This window comes from Symphodus melops (assembly GCF_947650265.1).
Source record: "Symphodus melops genome assembly, chromosome: 4".
In the NCBI taxonomy this organism is placed as follows: Eukaryota; Metazoa; Chordata; class Actinopteri; order Labriformes; family Labridae; genus Symphodus; species Symphodus melops.
This window is the reverse complement of record NC_136694.1, coordinates 3978301-4001384: the sequence shown is the minus strand read 5'-3', so window position 1 is coordinate 4001384 and position 23084 is coordinate 3978301. Positions and strand designations below refer to the sequence as shown.

At 41.0% G+C, this 23084-nt stretch overlaps 2 protein-coding genes and 1 long non-coding RNA gene across 5 annotated transcripts in view; all 3 read left to right on the top strand.

Moving 5' to 3' along the window:
- Positions 1 to 23084, top strand: part of LOC306822617 — a 299929-nt gene that overhangs the window by 101532 nt on the left and 175313 nt on the right. The window lies entirely within an intron of this gene.
- On the top strand, positions 2673 to 5895 carry snrpe (small nuclear ribonucleoprotein polypeptide E). The gene is made up of 5 exons (XM_079342086.1): positions 2673 to 2865; positions 3428 to 3454; positions 3546 to 3608; positions 5108 to 5186; positions 5682 to 5895. Exons 1-5 carry the CDS (start codon positions 2812 to 2814, stop codon positions 5735 to 5737), a joined length of 279 nt encoding a protein of 92 aa, XP_079198212.1. The 5' UTR covers positions 2673 to 2811; the 3' UTR covers positions 5738 to 5895.
- On the top strand, positions 6590 to 17557 carry LOC306822616 (cell division control protein 42 homolog). Of its 3 annotated transcripts, none has more exons than XM_079341733.1 (6): positions 6590 to 6698; positions 10815 to 10955; positions 11369 to 11441; positions 11551 to 11660; positions 11846 to 12043; positions 13623 to 14793. In XM_079341733.1, the coding sequence occupies exons 2-6, from the start codon at positions 10851 to 10853 to the stop codon at positions 13710 to 13712; spliced, it is 576 nt and encodes a 191-aa protein (XP_079197859.1). In that variant the 5' UTR covers positions 6590 to 6698; positions 10815 to 10850; the 3' UTR covers positions 13713 to 14793. The 3 variants fall into 3 exon arrangements, with proteins under 3 accessions (XP_079197859.1, XP_079197857.1, XP_079197858.1); XM_079341731.1 differs by lacking the exon at positions 13623 to 14793 and adding an exon at positions 15718 to 17557 and having other exon boundaries at positions 6591 to 6698; XM_079341732.1 differs by lacking the exons at positions 6590 to 6698; positions 13623 to 14793 and adding exons at positions 6719 to 6796; positions 15718 to 17557.

Sequence of the window (23084 nt, the reverse complement as noted above, 5' to 3'; positions counted from 1 at the left end):
TGTCCAATTATGGGTTGATGCATAATAACAGGAAGTATCTGGCTGCACACGTTATTAAGGCTGTCTCCTTGACCTAAAAGCAGGAGGTTTGTTTCGACTGAGTTTCTGTCTGATGTGAAAATAAAGTCACAGATTTGTTTTCTCACAAACTAATTCAAGTGTAAATATGTGTAATCGTCGATGTGAGTACTCTACATAAGGAGTGATCGTTGATTTTTCTTTATCCTCTTCTAGTCCATAAAGTGCAATGTGCTCTAACAAGCAGTTCAGACAAAATGTTGTTCAAGCCTCTGCCTGTTGTGATGTTTTAAAGGACACAGCACCCTCTAGAGGGAAAATATGAGACTTGTTAAAATCCCAAATTTGGGACATTTTAGCTTAGTTGGTGAGATTGAAAGAACTTGTCTACCCTACCACAACCATGAAAAGTACGACAGAGATTTTAGAAAACTGAACGAATTGGATAAATGGAAATAAAGAGGGAAAGAAGAAAAGTAAAACACATTCATTACATTTAAAATGAGAAATTCCTGAAGAATTTATGGACCTTTTTGTTTTACTTTTTGGTCAGAAATTTAACACATACGTTCATTTCAGCAACCCAAAAATATTTCACCTGTTTTTTATTCAGACTTAATTATGATGTAACAACTTAACATCTATTCGAAATAATAAATTCAGAGAATAGAAATATATTTTTTTAATATCATGTTTGGGGGAATAATACAAGAACTATAGAAGTTTAATAGAAAGACTCGACAGGTAAAAATTATGATATAACATAATGTTTGAATATGAATACATGTGTAACTGCATGTAACTGTCAATAGAGCTTCGTCACTCATCGATTTAACGAGATTAAGTTCCTTAAATATTATTTGGTGTGTATAACTCAGATGGTGTTTTTGGTTAAACTTTGAACTTGTTTGATCAAACTTGTGCTTGATATAGAGCTGCATGGTAAAATATATGATAGCCTAACTAAGTCATGTTTCATTGACTATTAAGCAAAGGAGGCCAAAGATCAGCTGATCACATGTTTCAAGCTGTAATAAGTAGGCTACTTACTGACTAGCTCAAGATCATAGCAGCAGCATGAAATGAACAGACAGCCGATAGGAAACCATGAATGAACAGTGAACTATGTCAGTAAATGTTATAATGCCTTAGACAGCCTGTTTTCAAACATTATGTAAACGTCATGTAGAAAAATTTTTCTGGAAGAATTTTTTTTTTACTCAAGGTTGGATGTTGCAGTTGAAACACTGAAACATCTTTTTTATTTTCAGTGCTTCTTTTGAAGCGTTTTTGTCTGTTTGTTAATGTCAGCTTGTGAAAATTTAGACATTTATTTGCACATCACTAATTACAAAATCATCAGACTTAAGAAGTAGTTAGGCCCCAATACTTCTTAAATGCCATTAAAAGTTAAAAATGATCACCACGTTTCGGCCAGCTTGTCAATTGAAATGTGGGCACAGCCACTGACGAGCTCCATACTGGAAGCAACTTATTTAACCTCTGGAAACATCTGTACTGTGTTTTTGTTTCCTCTAATTGTGCAATCTGTTCATAAACCAGTCATAAATGTGTTCAGGTACAGTGTGCACTACTAATACAAAGATGGATAACATTGTTCTACTGACCTGTATACACACCATGCAATGTCCACACTGTTTAACACAGAACATTGTGTATTTTTGTAAACATTGTCTAAATATTCAATACCTTGTGCTTTTGTATAAGTGAACACCAATACGGCTTTAGAACAAACAGGTCCACTTCAATGGCAGTGATGGAACTGGCGGAAGAATTATCCACTGCAATAGACAATAAAGAACATAGTGTTGGGGTTATTATAGATTTAAAGAACTAAATAAAAGAACTTTTATAAACAGTCTTTTTTGTGTAACCAAACTAGTAGTGCCTCAAATAGGAAGATTTGTAATAGGTACAATAAGCTAAAGCTTCTAGCCTACACCTTTTTGTTTTGTTTTATTCTTGTCTTTAATGTCTTTTTATTTTCTCTTTTTTTAATTCAACTATTTGTAAGTCTATTCCTAGTGGAAAACTGTATTGGTGGACTGAAATAAATTACTACTACAACTAGTGCATAACTTATTATTCTTCAGATACTCTGACTTATTGCTATTTCTATTATTTGCACTTTATTTTATCTATACATATTTCTATATTTCCTACTTCTACGTTGTGTTTAGGAGCAGCTGTAATAACTGAGTTTGTATAACTTGGGATGAATTAAAGAGAAGTTAAACTATTCTATTTTCTGATCTGAAAACACAAACGTTATTGAAATGAGAAAATTAGGCCCTAAATACAGTTTGAAGCTAAAAAGCTACCAGAGAGTTACAGTTTCAGTGTTGAAGTTATGGCCCCTCACCATAACTTCTCTCATAGCATTTTATCTTAAAACAGAGACCACACTGTGACCACACAACAGGCACTACATGTTCCTCTCTGAGTCTGAGGACAGTTTTTATAAAGAGTTATGAACAAACACCACAGAATCTGTACACTTCTCTAACTTTCACGTATGCACCTTCAAGTATTTCGAACTGTGATGCTGGAAACTCTTTGTTCAGCAACAAGTAGGTGCAGTTCTCACCTCCTACCTGAAGGGGCGCTGCTCCCATTATGCGACGTCTTTATTTTAACCGGGCCCCCGCACGCGGAAGGAAACCCGCCATTGAAGCAGTCTCACAACGTGAGTGTTTCGTTAAAGTGCGCCTCAGAAAAGGTGCAATTTTTGTTCATACACATACCTAGTGCTGGTATTGTCTATTCGGAAAAATGGCGTACAGGGGACAAGGACAGAAGGTGCAGAAGGTGATGGTGCAGCCCATCGTATCCTTTTTACTACAGTGAACCAAAGACGCGGCTTCCTGCTACAACAACTTAGCATCGAGGCTAACGCTTTCTTATTAGCCATCTACTCCTATGTTTCCTTAGCGTGTGAATGAAGACCTGCTTTGTAAATATTCTTTACTTTAAAATGCGGGGTTCAATGTGGATCGTAGACTGTGAATATTGTTGTTGATTCATTTTTTCATTGCTTTGTCTTTTTGAAGTCCTCGACCTGCCTCCGATCACTCACTGCAATTAACCCTTAACATTGGTGTCTGTGAATTTCTAATCCTTTCAAGGTTTACTTACCATACTTGAATTTTCACCATTTAAATATTAATATGATGTGAAATATTTTGCTTTAAAGTGAAGCTGAAATCTAAACTACAAATCTTGAGTTCGTCATTGTTTGTTAGGTACATGCTTACAAAAGCGTCCATTGTGTAAAAGTCAGAAAAAACTTCTTCATAATTGATCTTTAATGTTTAATAGCTTGTGAGGTTAAAGGCGAAACAGCTTCATTTGCTTCTAAACCGTGACTTTCCTTGACTCCATGTGTCAGAACCTCATTTTCAGGTATCTACAAAATGTAAGTATTTATCAAACCCAATATTGTGATTATTTTTACGTTATAGAAAAATACATTAGACAGCTGATTTAATTGTCCTTCTCCTTCTCAGCGCTCTCGGATCCAGGTGTGGCTGTATGAACAGGTGAACATGCGGATAGAGGGCTGCATCATTGTGAGTTATCTTGAGTCTTATTTGATTGAACTGCATTACAGCATGTTAATAAAACATCTATTTTCATCGATTAATGACAGAAAGTAGGCTGCACAACCTGAGACTATGAGATGCAGAAGGTGGTAAATCAAAGAAATACTGTTCACATCATTCACCCCAAAAAGGCAACTTTCCTGATGTACAGCGCTGGTAATGGATGCTGCACTGGGATCAAATCCTCATTTAGTCTTTCCATTCTTCAGGCTGCATGAATACTAAAGGAGATCTGGCATCTATTGACTTTTTTTAAATGAGTGATTGCAGTGGAAGCTGGAGGCCACAGTACAATAATGGTCATATGTTTTTCTAGCAGTGTTAGTGTGCATGTGATTTAACAAAGGTTTTTTTGGATTTTCTCTTAATTGAGAAATTACTAAAATATAAATGGATAAAGCAGGAACATGTGCCTTAATGTAACCCTGTAATTTAACTAAGATAACTAGAGAAGTAGAACAGTTTGGTGATAAATTTTACAAACAGGGATGTATGGTTTTAAACTTCAAAATCATTCATCTTGGTTTTTGTGGTTTTCTTGGTGCTCTAGTTAAGATTCAGGTTTGATTTGACTTAAAAGCCAGTTTTACTTGAACTGAAACCCCTCAGATAAAATCACTTAGTGTGTACGCACCAAAGCAAAAAATGTTGCATCGCAAGATGTCGTCGCGTTGATCAAATTTATTGAAGCAAAATTTTGACCGAGGCAACAAGCCGAGGGGGAGGGGCTTGTCCCTTAGATATCAATGTTTGTTTTCTTCTCCTGTTATCAGCCACAGTGGATACTGTTATCGCTGTCCTTTACCTGTTAACCTAAGTTAGAAAGTTGTATATTGAAACAACCTAATCTCTGTTTTTAAAAACATCCTTTGGAGCCGCACACTTTTTTGTGAATGTTTACATATGGCGGCTTTCAGAGCTACTGCAGCCTGACGACTCGAGGTTTGCAGCTCCAGATGTCGGCAGACTGCAAATATGACTTTCTCCTCCTTTCTTAAAGTCATTTTTGTCATTGTCTTCTGTCAGTGGTGATTGGCTGTCTTGATAGTTTGCACGACAGACGTGCGTTATGTCGTGTCCATTCTGTTGCGTACATGTCAGTCATGACTTTGTTTGTACTTTTGCTGGGCGACAGATTAAATTTGTTGTGTACATAGCTTTATGGGTTCACTCTCACCAGGCATTAAGAGTTACTTCATACTGTGCTGAAGCTCCATTCTCACATTTTTATTTGACAAAAACATTGTAGAACTGTCACTTTATTATAAAATAATAATAGCTACAGCTAAAGTAGGTAAGGCAAAAAAAACCACTCTGAGGACTTCAATGCCAACGTTTTTTAAAACTGGGTCCACAAGGAAACTGGACTTGCATCATATCCAAAAGGTTTCTTCAGTTCAGTGTCAGAACCTTTTTATGCCTTATGGATACAGATGGTAACTCCGTGTCTTCCGTTGCTTCCTCAGGGTTTTGATGAGTACATGAACCTGGTCCTGGACGATGCTGAGGAAGTCCACATGAAGACTAAGAACAGGAAGCCTCTGGGTAAGGACACCTTACGTTTAGAAACAATGACAAGACAAATATCTGTCACAGTCAGCTGCACAGCATGACATCCTCTCCACTCAACTTCCAAAGACAGACTGAACTTACCACTGCCATAGTGTCCATTCAAGCTGTGTCTCCAACATAACTGAGTCCATCTTTTGTGCAGCCCTAACATGTTGTGTAAACAAAGTCAGAAAACATAAATCTATAACTGTGATGGGATCAAATCAGGCTCATGAAATCATCCCACTTTTAAATCATTCTAACTCTACAAAGAACACTCCTGAAATGTGGGGGGGGGGGGGGGGGTGGAGGTTTAGTAGATGGAATCCAGTCATGTTTCTGATCCTGCATGTGCTTGAACCCTTTCATCTGTAGACATGTGACTGTAAAAGTGAACTGAAACTGTCTCTCTCTTTCCGTCCATCCTCTTGCTCATCTGATCCTCCCATACTTGGGTTTCTCCCTCCTTTTTTTCCATCTCTCCCCCAGGGAGGGTCATGTTGAAAGGAGACAACATTACCTTGCTGCAGAGTGTGTCTTCCTAGGACAACAGAGAGACCAACAAATCACCATCCTTATTTTCCTTTTTTTTAGTTTTTACAAGTGTTTTTGAGTTTGTTCATGTTTAGTTTACATGAATATTGTAATCGATTTGGGCTACCAAGTGGGTACATTTGGAGAATAAAGTTGTTCTTTTCTTACAGCTGTTGTCTTGACTGATTTCGCCTAATGTTTCTAAATCTCGTCTGTTTAAGTATTGGGGCTGTTGTGCAACATTGCCATCTAGTGGCAGACAACGTCACATCACACTTATGTGGGTCAAACTTGCAGCTCAAACAACAATGATCAATAATGTTCATCTTATAGTCTGTCAATTAAAATGCCATTGCCATTGTTACAAAACGTGATTTAAAACATACCAGAAATCGTTACAACTACACTGGAATACATCGTATTAGGTTGAAAAGGTAACACAAGCATAAAAGCAGTTTTAGTGAAATGCAGAGTATTGTAAGGAGATTGGTTAGAAAGTTAAGATCCCTTAACAGGCAACATTGTGAAATGCATCGAATTTGCAGAAATATATGAAAACGGTCTTTTTTTTTTTGGATGAATTGTATTTTATTTGTTTTTGCTGAAAATGGTTGGGGAGAACTTATGGTGTTAATATAAACATTTAGTAACAGAGTTTCCTGTAATCCATATAAAATGATCAGAAACCGTTAAAATGTAGACTTCCGTTTGTAAACTTAGTTCTCAAATAGTCATAAAATCAGTTCAGATGTGTTTTCATTTTTGGATTTATTTACAGTAGAAATGCACTTCTCTGGGGAGAAGTTTTTTTGTTTTTTTTGCTGTCTGGGTGAAGTTGTTAGAGTCAAAATTTATTAACGTAATTACGTAGCAGTTGAGTAGACACGCACGCAACGTGTCCCTGTTCTTTTGACTGGGAAGCCCCTAGCGCGGAGCTGCCAACGCCCGGCGTAAAGACAAACAGTGGAAACGGTACGGAAAAATATATATATTATGTGAATTATTGGGTTATATCTGTGTTTGATTTTATGTTTCATTATACTCAATATCATCTTCGCTTACAGTGCGTGGTACGTGGGCATATTATGTATCATCATTTAGCAACAGCGTAAGCTCAACCAGATAGCGAGAAAGACCAAAATAGCGTTTAGCAACGCAAGCTAACGAGTGTAACTATAGTTACTAAATCTCTTAGTAGTGAGGAAACCAGTGTTTAAATTCGACATTGTGTGTTTGGTATGTATAATACTACTCTAGGATGTCTTGGGTTTAAACCGATAAAAATATACGATACGATAGTGGCTAGCGGTTAGCTTGTTGAAGTGAATTAGAGACAATATCGTAAAAAAGCCCCACCAGATTGGTATTTTTTTAATCTAAGGTGGGTCTTGAAGTTAAGGTTTACATTGTAATGGATAAATGTTGGAATGATGTGTGTGTGGGTGAATGGAAGGACGACTTGCTTGGCTATTATATCGGCAGTTTAAGCTGCCGGCAGGAAACTAGGCCAGATTGAGGCCGAGGATGTGGCCGTAATATAACAGAGGCTAATGCTACAAAGCTAACAGTGTATTTCATTGATCCTCATCTCTAAGGTGTGATTTTTAAATGTGTAGTCGGTTATAATTAAATGTAAACGATGACATAATTAGAGCAGTGTATGTACCAGTCGTGGTCGCACATGTAGATAAGATAGGACTCGACCGAAACCTTCATTTGTTTGTTTGTATTGCATGAAGTTACTCACGTCCAGATGTCCAGTGATTCCTCTTTAAGTCTGATCTTTTGCACATGCATTTAGTCTTTATTTGGGTTGAGCTATGAAGGAAGCTGGGACAAATCTTTAAGGATATTTGTTACATTGAATGTGGTGTTTGTTTATGTTTTTTTTAAGAAGTATTGTGTCTCCAGATAAATAACCATCACTTACACTTGATGGCTGTAACTGTGTCTTTAAAAGTTTTTTTTTTTCACACTTACATTGTGTAAATTGCCTCAAATAAGGGTAATTTCAAATTGTTATTATTATTGTGCGGACACAAACATATTACACTGGGTTTCTGAGTCGCTTGCCCTCCGAATGCTTGATGCTGCAGAAAACCAAATGTGTGGATTAAGTCTGGCAGCATTATCGCAGGAGTGAACCCCAGTTTACTGGACTGTGCAGTCCAGATCTGAAATTTTATAGAGCCCCATATTGTTTGATAAATAAATTAGCAGCACTGTGGGACAGTGTGTTTAATTCATTTCTTGGGTGTTACAATTATCACCTTGTTGAGAACCTTACTGTTCTGTCACAGGCTGCAATGGTTTTTAGGATTCATTCACACAATGGCAGGGTTTTTCTTTACGCAACAATTGGCTCACTGTAGTGCCTGATGTTCAACATTCTGTGATATTTCTTGAAGCAACACCTGACCTTCACGTTCAAAGTTAGTACTCCAAAGGTTTTATAGAGTTGAATAATTTAAGTTGCATCCATTAATTGCATCAACACTCTGGTGAAAGTGTGCGCTGAAGTGGCAGATCTCACACTATCTGAATTCTTTTGACAGGCTTGAGTTTAATGGTGGTCAGATGAATAAGCAAGGCAGAATTTTTTTTTTCTTTTCACAGGTTTTTTGGTTTAGTTTTTACTTGGACATGTGAGCGTTTCGTTAGTTCCTTGTCTGATGTGTAATAACTGGTTTCATTGGTCGTCTCATCTGTTTTTTTCCTTCTTAGCAGCAAAGTTGGTTGTTGGAAATTTTAGTTTCATGGTCAGCAGCAGTCTGAAAGCTTGATTTTGGTATCTAAATGTGGACTGGTATTAGAGATGTCGATTTAATAAAAGTAGGACCTTGAAGGTAAACAGTGTAACATTTCATGTAAAGACATCTAAAATTAGCTTGACGTGTATTTAATGTTTTGAAGGGTGTAATGAATAGTTGAAAAACAAATGAAACCTTTGTTTGTACATTTGTTTAAAGCAGCATAGTGTTTTATTTGGTTTCCTGTCTACCAGGGAAACGCAGTAAACACCAGACGATGCACCAGTGAATGAGGAAGGAAGTTAGTCGAACAGAGTTTGTAAAGCTAGTTGTTGCAACTCCATTAGAATAAAGAAACATGCTGAAATCACCATGAACAGTCACCTGTTCAGTCAACACGATTTGGTCTGATAGATGTTCATCAGCAGCCGTTGTCACCCACTGAAGACAAAAGCTCTCTTAGCTCACGCTGCTTCACTTCACCATCTAACTACATCTAGTTTAGTTTTTATTGTGAGCAGCAGGAAAAAACTTGTGTCAGCATAGAGCTTTAGGAAATGCCTATTGTTTTTTTTTTTTATCTCTGGAGAAGGATATAGCAGGTCACACTAATGTTTGCAGGTTATCGTGTTTCTCATCGTGACAGTTGTGTATTGATCTCAAATCTCAGACTGTTTAATGTGTCACTTCCAGTTAACAAACGGGCCTATTGTTAAATATGGTTCCGGTCTGTTTTGCAAAGGTACAGTACTTTAACAGTGCAGTAGTATTCCAAGTGTTTCTGCAGGACATCCTCTTGGGCTCTGCTTCCTTGTTCAAAGTATGCTCTCACTGTAACATTTGGTGCATTAAGTTGTGTCCCTCCTGCTTCCCTCAATGACACCCCACCCCCACCCAGTGGTGCAGAGCTCTGCAGTGGCTTAGCACTGAGAGACTATACCTTGTGGAGGAGAGAAACTGGGAATACTGTGGGCCACGTACCATCTCAAGTATGTGATTGCCTCCACGTGCATCCCATTTTTAAAGACATACAAGGATTCAAGGTCAATGCATAATGTTCCCCTTATCATTAAAGCCTTTTGTCTTCATAGATATTCCATATTTCACAAAGGAAAAAAAATGGATAAATTGAGAGCTGCTACAGGTCACAATGTTAATCGTTGATTACGTAACATCAAAGAAAAGCACCATCATGTCATGTAATTAGCTTTGATCAGAAATGGATTTATGGCGTATTGTTTTTTCTTGATTTTGCTGTATTATCTGTGTGCTGCTGTGATCACATCATATGGTCGAGATTCCACTTTAAACAATCAAGTTGTCTGTTGTTGTCAACCTGGTTGTATTTGCCTTGAGCTTGTAAGATTTAAGTCGTAAACTAATGCAGGCTACTGACTGATACTGATCATTTTTTAGGCTTGTTAGGTGTTTGCAGACCAGTTAGTCCTCTAAAACCTGTATCTTTGGCATGTTTTTGGTTTTTTTTCAGTGCTTGTAGCCCTCCAGTCTTTTAGCCGACCCAGCTTAGAGGCCATCTGCTAATTCCTTTTGTTTGGTTCTTATTTGCTAATACCCGTGTTTCCTTTGAATTTCCTGGAAGTCTAAACCTGCGTTGGTCTTAGAGTAAGCCCAAAACAACCACTTCACTTCTCTTCAACAGCTAATGCTATGACTGCTTTGCAACAGTTACACCATCACTTATACATCATTTTCAATAGGATTATCTTTAATCATACTCTCATTGTCAGAGACCAAAAATGTCTCATGTCCTCTTGTGTTAGCTTGTTGAACTTAAAAGACCCTTTTTGGTCCTGAACGTATAGAATCAGGTAAACGCTGATTTCTCCAGATCTGTGTGGAGAAACAAACAACTCTCTCCACTTGTGTAGTTTCTGGGCCACAAACTGTGATTCTATGGTGTTTCATTTGATCTGCAAATGTGTCTCCTGCTGCGAATCCGTATGATCTGTCAATCCCTGAAATTATGAAAGCTCATTTGGCATCTGGTCAAACACTGACTCTGTGCAGGTAGGGGCAGGTAGGTTTGGTTATCTAATCAGTCGACATGCAGGGTTACCTCCCAATAACGATCCAGCATGACTCTGGTGCTCAGGACATGCTGCATTAAAATGTTCAGGATGAGCTTTGACTCCCCTTTACTGTTAGCAGTTAAGCTTTCACAGATACTTTAAACCTTCTCTGTCTCTAATACCAATCATCAAATGTGTGATACTGTGGTACATTGCTCTAACTTTTGTTTGTGCTATAGACACATTTTGTTGAGCCTAAAAGCACCACTGGTCACTAAAGAATCTGCTCTCTGTGTTTCCATTTACAGATCTTGAATGAGTAGTAAGGACTATAAATCGCAGCTATGCAGACCATCAAGTGTGTTGTAGTTGGGGACGGTGCTGTGGGTAAAACCTGCCTGCTCATCTCTTACACCACAAACAAATTTCCATCTGAATATGTACCTACGGTAAGTCACAACAACCATGAGCTAATGTTATATTGTGTGAAGGATTGTGTTTGCATGTTCAGTTAGTTCTGTGATTCGAGCAAACGTAACAGATCAGTGTAAACTCAAACATGAATTCAGTCCTGGGTCGACCTATGTTTCTGAATGATAGAAATCTATGCTCTTGTTTTTTGCTGTACTTAAAACGTATCAAACGATGAAGAACAATCAATGATGACCTGCTGAGTGATTGACATAAAAAATGCTGTCTCAGCCTGAACCTGAGGCCTGACAGTGATCAGATGCGGCATATTGTATGAAATACTATTTGTGAAGTGCGTGTTTTAATATACAGAAAGAACGTGTTCTGCTGAGAGGTAACATGAGTCACTTTGAACACAGGAAGCTGACGTTGTCTCTTCTGCTCTTTGTAGGTGTTTGATAACTATGCTGTAACTGTAATGATCGGAGGGGAGCCTTACACCCTCGGATTGTTTGACACAGCAGGTACGTCTTTCTGTTTCCTACCTACCTGAGAGCTATTATAAAAAGGTAGCACTCAGCGTTGGCTGGTGCTGTGTGGCCAGAGGTTTCAACATGTCCGTGTGCTTCTCAGGTCAGGAAGACTACGACAGGTTACGGCCCCTGAGTTATCCACAGACAGACGTCTTCCTCGTCTGTTTCTCCGTCGTGTCCCCCTCCTCATTTGAAAACGTCAAAGAAAAGGCAAGTGTAGACTGTTCAGAACTATGTACGATATCACACACTCATCTATCTTTCCTTTATTAGTCTTTTTAATGAATATACACAGTTATGTGTATTTTCCTGCACATCCTAATGAAAATAATCTCACTGATATGTTCCTCACACCTTGGCTGTACTTGTGTCTTACTCTCTGTTTGTGTCTGCAGTGGGTTCCAGAGATCACCCACCACTGTCCAAAGACCCCCTTCCTTCTAGTCGGGACTCAGATTGACTTGCGGGACGACCCATCAACTATAGAAAAACTGGCCAAGAACAAGCAAAAGCCCATCACTCCGGAGACGGCAGAGAAGCTGGGGAGAGACCTGAAGGCTGTGAAATACGTGGAGTGCTCAGCCCTCACACAGGTAAAACACACAGTTGTATACATTCATCCACATGTGATATTTACAACTCTAAGGCAAGAAGTAAGAAAGAGGAGGAAAGAGGAATGTGTCCATAACCCCTGTGACTGTGCACAACGTGGTGGATGTGTTTTGTTTTGCGTGTTTGTCTGGTTTGAGTCACTGTTCTGAAGCACACGTGGTGGTGGTGATGATGATCGTTAAAAGTCTTTTTATGAAGGTGAAAAAAAAGAACCTTAGTTCACAACACACTGTATTCAGGTGACATTGAGCAGACTGCTCGTGGTGTTTAGGTGTGAGTTAGGAGAGCAGTTTAGGTTACGTTGAATTTTAAAATAAATCAGAGCGAGAAAAACTGCTCGGTACAATCCTTTCACACAGAGTCCACTTAAAGCACAATCCGGGCGTATGCGCGATCGTCCCACCTCCCCATTCCCCTGCTGGCCTGCACTCACACTGCGCCAGGACTAACCACACCTGGGCACGGTTACCTCTTGTACGTAACGTCGTAATAAAACACAATTATGAAGCGTGCTGAGTTTACAAGACAGACAGTCTTGTAAATGAAAAAATCCCTCATATTAGTCAGCGACAGAGAGTCAGTTATTCCTACATAATAAAGGCACGTTGTGTACCGGTGCTCATGCATGGACTGTACCGCGCTGAAGCTCCAAGCGTGCAGGAAGCGTGCAGGGCCAAGGGTGTGCTTGAGGACGGTTTGGAGCAGTCACCCTGGTCAAACGAGCGGGACTTTGGGGGTTAGGCGTTCTCAGAAGCGGTACGCATTGCCTCGTGTGAGTGCACCCTTAGAGGACACTAATTCGGCCTGTTGTTCCTTTTCCTAAGACTCCTGCATCACAGTGCGCCCCCTGACCTCATGCCAGTGTTGCAGTATTACTGTTTGTAAATGAAGATCTATGGTTTGTTCAGTATGGACGAGGGACAGGAGCTGATTTAATGTCCTCTGTTAGATTAAATATACAGCAGGAATTCTAACTTCCTTTGTAGATTTATTGTGTTGTTGTAATTAATCAGTCACTGGCTTTATGGGTGCATCTATTCCAGTTATTCCTGAGCATGTGGTGTATCACACTTCTGAATGAAGGTGGAGAAGAGCTGAGCGAGAACAGATGAGCTCTGCCTCGCTCGCCCAGAGAACAATAGTGTTGATCGAGCTGAGGCCCCCACCTCCCTGCTCTGCTCCTTCCTTCCTCTCTCTCTCTCTCTCTCTCTCTCTCTCGCTCTCTCTCTCTCTCGCTCTCTCTCGCTCTCTCTCGCTCTCTCTCGCTCTCTGGCACAAATGTTGCATTATGGCTGATGTCATTTCCTGTTTCCTGTCAGGAATCTCAGCAATTTGTCCACCGCTAACCTTCTGCTCGGTGTTCAGCCCGTCTCCGCTCCTTCACGCCTTACTTCTACCTTTGTGCCATGCTTCTCCTTTCCACAGTCCTCTCTGTTTCAAGTACATACACATGTCCTTTTTCTGCCATGTTCCTCTCAGCCCCCTCCTCTTCTATCAGTCTCTTTCTGTGTTTGCTTTGCTAATTGTGCTATTGTTCTCTTCCCTCTCCTGTCATTGTAGCGAGGGCTGAAGAATGTTTTTGACGAAGCTATCCTAGCTGCCCTCGAGCCGCCAGAGACACAGAGAAAGAGGAAATGCTGTTTATTTTGAACCATTGCTCTGAACCTCTTTTTCTCTGACTTTATTCTCTTCCTTTTTCATTCTTACCCGATCCTCAAATCTTCTCTCTTTACATGTGCTGCTTTTGAACTCTATACCAAACTCGGTCTCATCTGTCTAGCGAGTAATCCATGAGGCTCTACTAACTCCACGCCTTACACAAACTACTACTCTGTACTAAGAGGGTTTTACAACCTGTCTTTGTTTGTTGTCTTGTTGCCTTTTCTAACCTGTGGATTCTGGTTTTGCTCTGGGTGAGATATGATTCTACTTGTCAGTGCTTGAGTAGAGATGCCTTTTTAAGGGCGGGGTTTTTATGGGTTTCACCATCAAAGTGTTCAGGAGCAGGGCGGTCAAAATAATAAAGTAAATGTAGCATTTAGCAGCATCAACATTGAAACGTTTACACTCGCTTGCCATCTTGTGAAAAGCTTCATGTGGCCTCCTCCCCGAGGGAGAATAATCTCTGATCTGGATCATGTGGCGTCAAGCCTTTCTGCTGTAACTGTATGACAGCGCTCTCACTGAGTACCAAGGCAAGCCGAGGTCGTTTCTGTTCGCTCGGCATTTGAACAGCACGCTGTCAAACTGCAGAGGATGCAGGATGTGATGTGATGTTTCTTTGTTTTTTTCCTCTCAGTCTTTCGTAGTAGTTTCTGTTGGGGCGCTTCAGACCGCCTTGCTTTGGTGAGATGGATCCCGACACTAAACAGAGCTTCTATTTCTAAAGCCTATTTTTTGTACCACAGCTGATGTCTGATGAACAGAGAGAGGAATCACACTGTGTTTATAGAAAGGCTTTTAAGCACTGACCTCATGTATAGGGAGTGTTTTTTTTCTTTTCTCTTCTGGACTGTGACGTCTTATTCAAACAGTCCGTAGCTAATGGGCTCTGGATGTTTCTTTGAGTGATTAAAAAGGCTTTAGTCCAACACTCTCTATATGTGATGACAGTGATGTGCCGTTCTCAGTCGTGTGTTTCCTGTTCTCTTTGAAGTTCAGATAATGGAATAAATCTATAATTGTGTGAAAGTATCTGTGAATTACATGAATAAAGGACAAATGAACGCGCTCTCCTCTCTCTGGCTCCCTTCTTTCTCCCAGCACTTTGTCGGGGAAGAATTTAGTGGCGCTAACTCACAAAGGCTGAGGGGCTTACTGGTTTACTGCACAGTCCGAGCACTGTGCCAGAGCAACTCTTGTTCCTCACATGACCAAACTCATGATGTAAGCTGCTCAGCTCGGAGGCAAAAACAAACAAGAGGACGCACAATCGAAAAGAGTCCCTTCATAATGTCTGATAGGCGTAATGACGTGAACAGGAAAAGAAGCTTAGTGGGGGGGAAATGCTGCGATTCCCGTTTGGTTTCGTGTCGTTGCACTGGTGGTTATGCTTTCTTTTTTTCCTCCACTTTCTTTTTTGACTTGCCTTTGATTTCAATGAGACGGTTCCTCACACAGAACATGCACGTTTGTGTTGTTGACACACCTTCCCTTTGTCCCCAAGCACTGTCACATTTCTCTTGTGTTACAGCACTGAATGATGCTCAACGCTGCCTGTTTCCTATTGTTTGTTTTAGGGCTGGGCGATATGGACCAAAACTCTCAATAATTTTATACCAATATGTCTTATATAAACAGTCAGGAGCACAAGTTCAACATGTACGTCAAAATAAACAGTTGTTATTGATTTAGTTTATTGACTTCAGCTCAGTGAGAGAGAGAGACAGAGAGAGAGAGAGAGAGGGAGGAGCAGGGTGAACATGCAGCTCTATAGAAGACGAGTATAATGTTATTTTAATGCTACTTAAACAATATCGATGTAAAATATTCTCTTAGCCTGTATTTTTTCGATATGTTGCTTGAAAACTCGTCATATCGCCCAGCCCTAGTTTGTTTCTTTGAGCTGTTCTGTTTTCCCCTTTTTTTATTTTTTATTTTTAACCTTTTTTGGTTTGCGTGGGCCCTCACTCAGCCTGTGTGTTTGTGTTTACAGAAAGGCCTAAAGAATGTGTTTGATGAGGCGATATTGGCTGCATTGGAGCCCCCAGAGCCCAAGAAGAAACGCAAATGTGTGCTGCTATGAGAAGCTCCTACCTTTACAACACACACGCACACACACCACACCACACCACACCACACCACACACACCACACACATCTTAAATTCACACACACTTTTAAACACCCTTTCCTTTGCTCTGCTAAGGCTGGTTGACAGCATTGTCCTTCACAGACAAGACTAGACAAAAACAAAGCGACCAAGTTTTAGATAATTGTCTGCAATAATACGAAGCTCCACCCTCAAGTCTGAGTGTGTGACAGGGGAACAACGAGACCCGGCCACTGTGGGCTCCGGGCCGGCCGGCAAAGCCATCACTGATGTTGATTATCGGAGCTCCAGAAAACTAAGCTTACAAACAAGTAGAATTCATTCTGTGGAGCTTTTGATGGATTGATTGTGGTTCACTCAGTGTTGTGGCCTAATTAACTTTTCAATGCCCAGTTGTTTAGTTGTCCTCTGCCAATGACAAAGGTTTTCTTTTTGGATACAAGCCCCGCCACAAACTGGCCCAGCGTCCTGATTGGTGGCTGCTGATCGGCCAATCCCCACTTTCGCTCTCAGCACTACCAGAAGAAATGCTAACAATGTAGTGTTGTTTTGTTTTTGTTTGCTGCCCCCCGTCCCCCCCCCCCTTTTTTTCCCCTCCCCAAACACACGACAAGTATGAGATGTTTATTCCACGTTCCAGTTAGACACTCTTAACCACTAAGGGAGCTGCAGAGCCCGACTCGAACTCCAGGGCGATACGGCTGAAACGAGACACAGAGCCAACATTGGGAGAAAAGAAATAGTCAATATTGCCATCTAGTATACAACGCTCGGAATTTGGACCGTCACAGTGGGGAGTCGCGGTCCATTTGGAGTGCGGTCTTCACTTGAGAGCTTAAGGCATCAAGTAGTTATGGGTCGGCGAGTCAACCACAGGAATTGGCCTTTTAGATGCAGGGAACTAAACAGTGTTAGCAGAACAAGCAGTGCGTTCTTTCTGCGTTGTCAGGGACCAAGGGAGCGTGAAGCACAGGAGCGACGCATTGTCAACGCCTTACACTTGGAGCGGGTACGGTAGACGCACCTCCTTCTTTGGCATGCACTGGCAAGCTAAATCTGAAGATCCACATCGAGGTTACTGATAAGTGAACACCGGAGTTCTGTGCCAGGTCAGAACCCGGTGCCTTCCTGTGTGTTTGAATGCAGGCTGCGTGCGCGCAGCGTGAACGGCGCTCTGCTGTAACCGCTCCAAGTGTACGGAGCCGCGAGGAGCCCAGCCTTGGTCTCTGTTCTAAATATGTTTTACAGATGTAATTATAATGTAAGCTGGAACACAATGTTGATGTAGGCTCCAGGTGTTTTTACCAAAACCTTTTTTTTTTTCTTCATTATTTCTGTTTGTGTTTTTATTTTTATTTTATATATATATAAATATATTAAAAAAAAAAGGTTACTTTCACTCCTTTTGCATTTAGGGGTCGGAACTCATCTGAACTCTCTCCTGCCAGTTCATACCAACAAAACCTCCCATTGGTTGAGTTGAATTAAAAAAAAAGAAGCAAACCTCTAATGGCAGAATACTGTTTGTTGAAGATGACTTGATTGATTGGTTTCTGTTTTTTTTAACTGGTGGATTAGAGTTGGGTTGATGTCCAGCTCAAGTCAGTAAAATTATTATAACCTGTTGTTGTTTTGGTGCAAAACCAAATGCTTTGTCTAAAGTCTTTGTTCTTTGTATATGCATTCTTTTCAAAAATATTAAACTTATACCTTAATTGCCTTTACCACTTCTCCCTTGTATTTCTTTAGTGTAGTTTGTTGTCCTGACTCTGGACTCATCCTCCTGTGTGTTATCTGTTATCTTGTGGTGTTTTCATGGTGTGAAGGAGCAAGGATGAGACAGCCGTCCTGCAGAGTGGTCGGTGACCTCACAGGTAAAGAGTCAAAGTGGGTTACAGACACAGTAACTAACAATAAAGGACCATAGCATCGTTTCTCTGCTTTCACTCCCTCACAGCTGGACAGACCTGTGTTTGCATGTCCAGCCAGCAAGGGGCGCTGTCCACCCAAACATCACAGCCCCCTAAAGACGAGCTCCACTGTGGCTGATAGTACAGCTCATACACAATCAGGAGGACAACATGACGCCAAGCCTACACAACTTAAATAACCCATAAAACAAATGTTGACATTAAGATAATGGAGGAAAAGACAGACTGAAGATTTTTATGATAATGTGATTAATATTCCAGACCTGAAACCTCGAGCTGTTCCAAGCTGGCACCAAAACGAGATTAAACATCGGTTTCATTTATGTGAGATTTCAAGAAGCTGTTAAAGAGATTTTGTTCCCGTCTTCACATTATCACTTGAACACCTCTTACAGCCACAGTTCACCATAAACGTTTAATCTAAACAGTTAGGGTACGTCAGGAAACATGGAGTATAATGTACCAGCAAGAGAGAGCATACACAACTTTAAGGAAGCCTCACTGAGAATCATTGTTATAATTAAAAAGGCTTACAATTGTCTTCAAACCAACATACAATAAACAGGAAGTTGTGAACTGTGGTGTGTTGAAGCAGGAAGTGAGCAGGTATTCATAACCTCTGAAACCACTGATCGACAACATTAACAGGTAGCCTGTGCTGCATTGTTTTTTTTCTCCATGCTTAGTGAAGGAATGACCCTTCCTACTCGGCCTCTAACTGGCTGGTATGAATATGCAAGAGCAGTCTAATGTGTGACTGTTCATGACGAAGGCTGTTTATATCTTCTAACTTCATTATACTTAACTTTAGGCAGCTCTAAACCACCGCTCGTGAAACAAGTAGCAGGAGCCATCCTCAGTCTTACACATGTCCAGACAAAATCCAGCAGGGGGGACGGGTAATTTTCATCCAACTATTTTAGATATTAAGAAGATGGTGTTAAGGGTAATAGTCAGTCAGTCACATTTAATTCAATTCAATTAAAAAAACACTTTGTCCCTGGGGGAGCAGTAAATGAACGACAGAGCAGTCATACTAAAATTTAACCAAAAATAAAGATTCAACAGCAGAATAAAGTGTCAAGATGCAAATACACATTTAAAATACGTTTCCAAGTTAAATACAAAAAGAAGGTGTAACCTTTATAAGGTACGTTTCCTTTGTGGGGTTGAATGGTGGTGCAGTGGATAGTGCTGCTGCCATCCAGCAAGAAAGAACACACACACACACAAACACACACAAAATACCTGTCTGTGGCGTTGAGAGATCAGTATCACTTTGAGTCGATTTACACAGATGTTCAGGAATTCCTCAAATGGCAGCAAATGAGGGTGATGTTCCAGGTTTGGTGACCTGAATCATGTGCCACAGATGGAGCGATGTTGAATGGTACCCCGACCGTCACCTCCACCTCCCATCCCCACCCTGCCCTCATCCTCCCATGTGAGCCCTTCACACATTCCCTGAGTTTCTGGAGTGCTGTCTGTCAGCGCCTTCTTCTGCCAAAGAGACGCTGACAGCCATTAATTATCACGCAGGCTGAACCGAGGGGCATTCCTCTTTGCTGAAATATTGGCGTACACATACACACTCGTCAGCCCTCTAAGTCCTCGCACACGTGCAGAGGGACAACACCTGGCCTGCATGGGTCTGCATCACGCATGACAAATGAGTCTAAATGTTTTGCGGTCCTGGGTCATCCAATCAGCATCAAGCTGGAACGAGCGTCTGCGTTGGGTTGAGTGAGCAGGCAGAGGTGAGGAAGTAAAGTCCAGGCAACTCACCAGGACATCTGAAACACAGGTGAGAATCTTGAAACACGCACGCACGCTTGCTGCAGACACCTTTATGAGATGGTTTTATGATAATCTGCAAAAATACTGACTTGTAATGAAAAACACATTTTGGATTTAACAGTTTATCAGAGCTTGACAGTAATTCAGTGTTTAGACATCTCAGATATACAGAACGAGAGCAAGACTAATATCTGTGTGTGTGCATGAAAATAAATCTCCAGTGCTGGCTCCAGCGAGGACACAGCCTGCTTAGCAGTCCCGGCACTGAAACCTTTGTCAGTCTCTGCTCTTCCCGAGTCCAGCGCTGCTGCCAACTGATTGAACACAATGTGGTTTCATGTAAATGTTGGCCGTGGTGTAGAGGTGCAGGTTTGGCCCGTTCTGCCTGGTCTAAATGCTCTCCAGCAGATATGAGGAGGTGCCGCAGTAGAAGAAAATGAACAGAGATTCATCTTCATTTTTGAACTCGGCCAAACTGTAAATCATGCTGGGAGGGACGTCAGCTGCAGGATGAATGGTGCAGCGAGCTCTGTCTAGTTGTTTCTGCACCAGAATGAGTTCTAGTACAGAAAAAAGTCTGTTCATGCAATTACAAATAAAAAATAATAATTTAGTTTTTTTTTTTAAGATCTTTATTTTTTCCACCAAACAGTTTTGGTTCCATGTGGGGTTAAGGTATCCATCCATCCTTCCACCCATCTGTCAACCTTTCTTGATCAGTGACATGTATTATCAGTCAGATATCTGATAACTAAATTATAGAAATATTGGACTCACAAGATCGGATCGGTCCCATCTCTACCAGACACCCATCAAAATTGCACCACATGACCAAAAACTGAAATGAATTTTTTTGTCTGCTTGGAGCTTTTGTAATTTTGTGCTTTTCAACTCCGGTAATGTGGGACTAATATGCAGAAAAAAAAAAAGACATGATATTATCCCCTGACACAGAAAAACTGGATTATATGTACCTACCTGAGCATGTCCACTAAAGGAGTCCAGTCTGCGGACACTGGATGCTTGGCAGCTGTTTTTTGACCTATCGCTGTGTTTCTTCTCTGAATAGGACCAGATGTCTCTCCAGATTTCCTTTCAGTGTTTGATTAATCTGAAGGCAGCGTATTGATAATAATTGTCGGAAACTGTTACTTCATCGAGACTCACAACCTGGATCACAGCACTGGGACAGCAAAGTGGAGAGTTACATGGGAGGAAAATGACCACTGTGCACGAGAAAAGCAGATGTGTGCGTGTGTGTGTGTGTGTGTGTGTGTGTGTGTGTTAAACAGCCCAACGAGGCTGCGTGTCTCATGCGGGATGAAAACATGTCTGACAACCAGGGGACCATAAAGTGACGCTACCTCTGGTCACTGCAAGGATTATTTTGACACGGCAGGTTGCTGTTAGCTAATGGATACATTTCACACACGCTCCAACCCCCTTCCCCCGCATACACACACCTAAACACACAAGTCTTTAGATATGTGTATATATCTTAAGCTGTTTCTGAACGCGTGTGTGTGTGTGTGTGTGTGTGTGTGTGTGTGTGTCCAGGTGCTAAGGGAAAGCTGTTTACAGTTCAGTTGAAAATCTCCCTGATGACAGACACATAGTTATAACCACTGATGGATGGTGTGTGTGCATGCATGTGTGCGTGCGGGTGTGTGTGTGTGTGTGTGTGTGTGTGTGTGTGTGTGTGTGTGTGCGTGTGCCTGTGTATGTGTGTGGAGAGGTAAGCTCTTCGTGATCCTTCATACCACAATCCTGAGATGAAGCTTTGACAGCTGAAGCCCTCATCAACATCCTGGTCCACCATGCATGTGTGTGTGGAGACCGGCTCCGATGAAGTCGCTTCATAGACTTCACTGTTCAAGTTTTATCTGTCCATCATGACTGCACAGTTTTAAATCATTACTTTTCGGACCTTCATTATGTGTGATGGTTGTTGGAGGGGGGGGGGGGGGGGGGGCTGTGGCTGTGGCTCAGCATGGAGTCGGTTGTCTGTACACATTCAATATGTTCATGGATGAAAACACTCAGCACTAAGATGCTCCCACTGCCTCGTCAGTGGTGTATGAATGTGTATGAATTGAATAGTATAAATCAGTAGTGTGGGGAAACTTAAGGTTCACAGAGGGGTTTGACATTAGAGACATGTTAAACAAGCTAATGAAATATAAAATCACCTGGATGTGCCAATCACTGAAGCTAGGTCAACGCACAGGTAGTCCTAAATGACATGAATGGAACAAACTAACTTGAACTACAGTCACTTCTAAATACATTTGAAGAACTAGAAATCTGAATCCAGGACTTACATTTATTTTTTTTCTTTTAATTTTACAAACTGTAACCTTTTGGTCTAAAAATAATGAAACCGAAGTGCAAAATCCTGCATTTCATTGAGTGTGAAGCACCAGAAGTCACATACACTCCACATTTAAAGAAAGCCGTTTTTAAATGTTAAAAGGGTAACTTAATTAATGGTATATTATCTATACTGTAGTTAGGCATCTGTTGTAAGTTGTTGACTGAGCGTTAGGCTTAGACAGGATTTTGATGTCACTCAGGCTTCATCCATTCATATTTACTGTCTGTTTTTTTTTCTTTTCAAACTGAACTTGCACTGTACTTTAAACCCTAAATAAAAAAAATCCATAATAAAAAGTAGTAATGGGAGGAAATGAAATCTATACCTTACAATCAGTGCGAAGGTCGAATACAGTATAATTTAATAAAAATCACCAGGGAATGGTCATGTCACATGTGATACTGTTGTTCACTTCTCGATGCCCACCAGCCTGACTCTCGTGCCCGCTCTGCTCGTGTTGCACAACGTGGCGGTTTTAGGACAAAAACATTGGAGACACCAGAGGAAAGCCGAGAGGGAAGAGGAGGGGAGGAGGGCTTGAGGAGAAAGAATTGCAACTGTCATCACAAACAAGAACCATCTGTCTCATTTGTGTAACTTGTTTTCTTTTAATATGAGAAGTATTCTGAAGAGATCTGGGAGTTTGAGAGAGGCCTGGGAGGGCCGGGCCCTGGGCTAAAGCCAGCCTTCTCCTGGGTTCTGTGAGCGAGGGGCATTAGTATCCAGCCAACCTGCACTGTTAACCCTTCACACTCACAACATACACAGACAAAGAGACAGAGACAGAAACCATGAACCTTCGGTTAACACAGGTACCTGAGGGGTCATTGGAACCAGACGCGGCCTCTTTGGAAGAAGACTTGGCTGGAAGAATTAAAATCTATCAAATCTATTCAGCTGTCATACCTCCAAGAGGTTTCTTCTTTTGTAGATGAGGGCCAGTCCTTTAGAGGACCGCCTCTCGCCCAGTGACCGTTTCAGAAAAGGCTTTATTTATTAAGGAAGACTGATTGAAGAAATATGATCGTGGCCAACTGGGCTTTAACGGTGAAGCAGCAGGTGAAGCACTCCAGTGTTAAAAAGGTTTTTTCTTGCTTAAAGGACACCTTGTGTGTCTTATGTTAGCACTTTAATTACAGCCAAAATCAA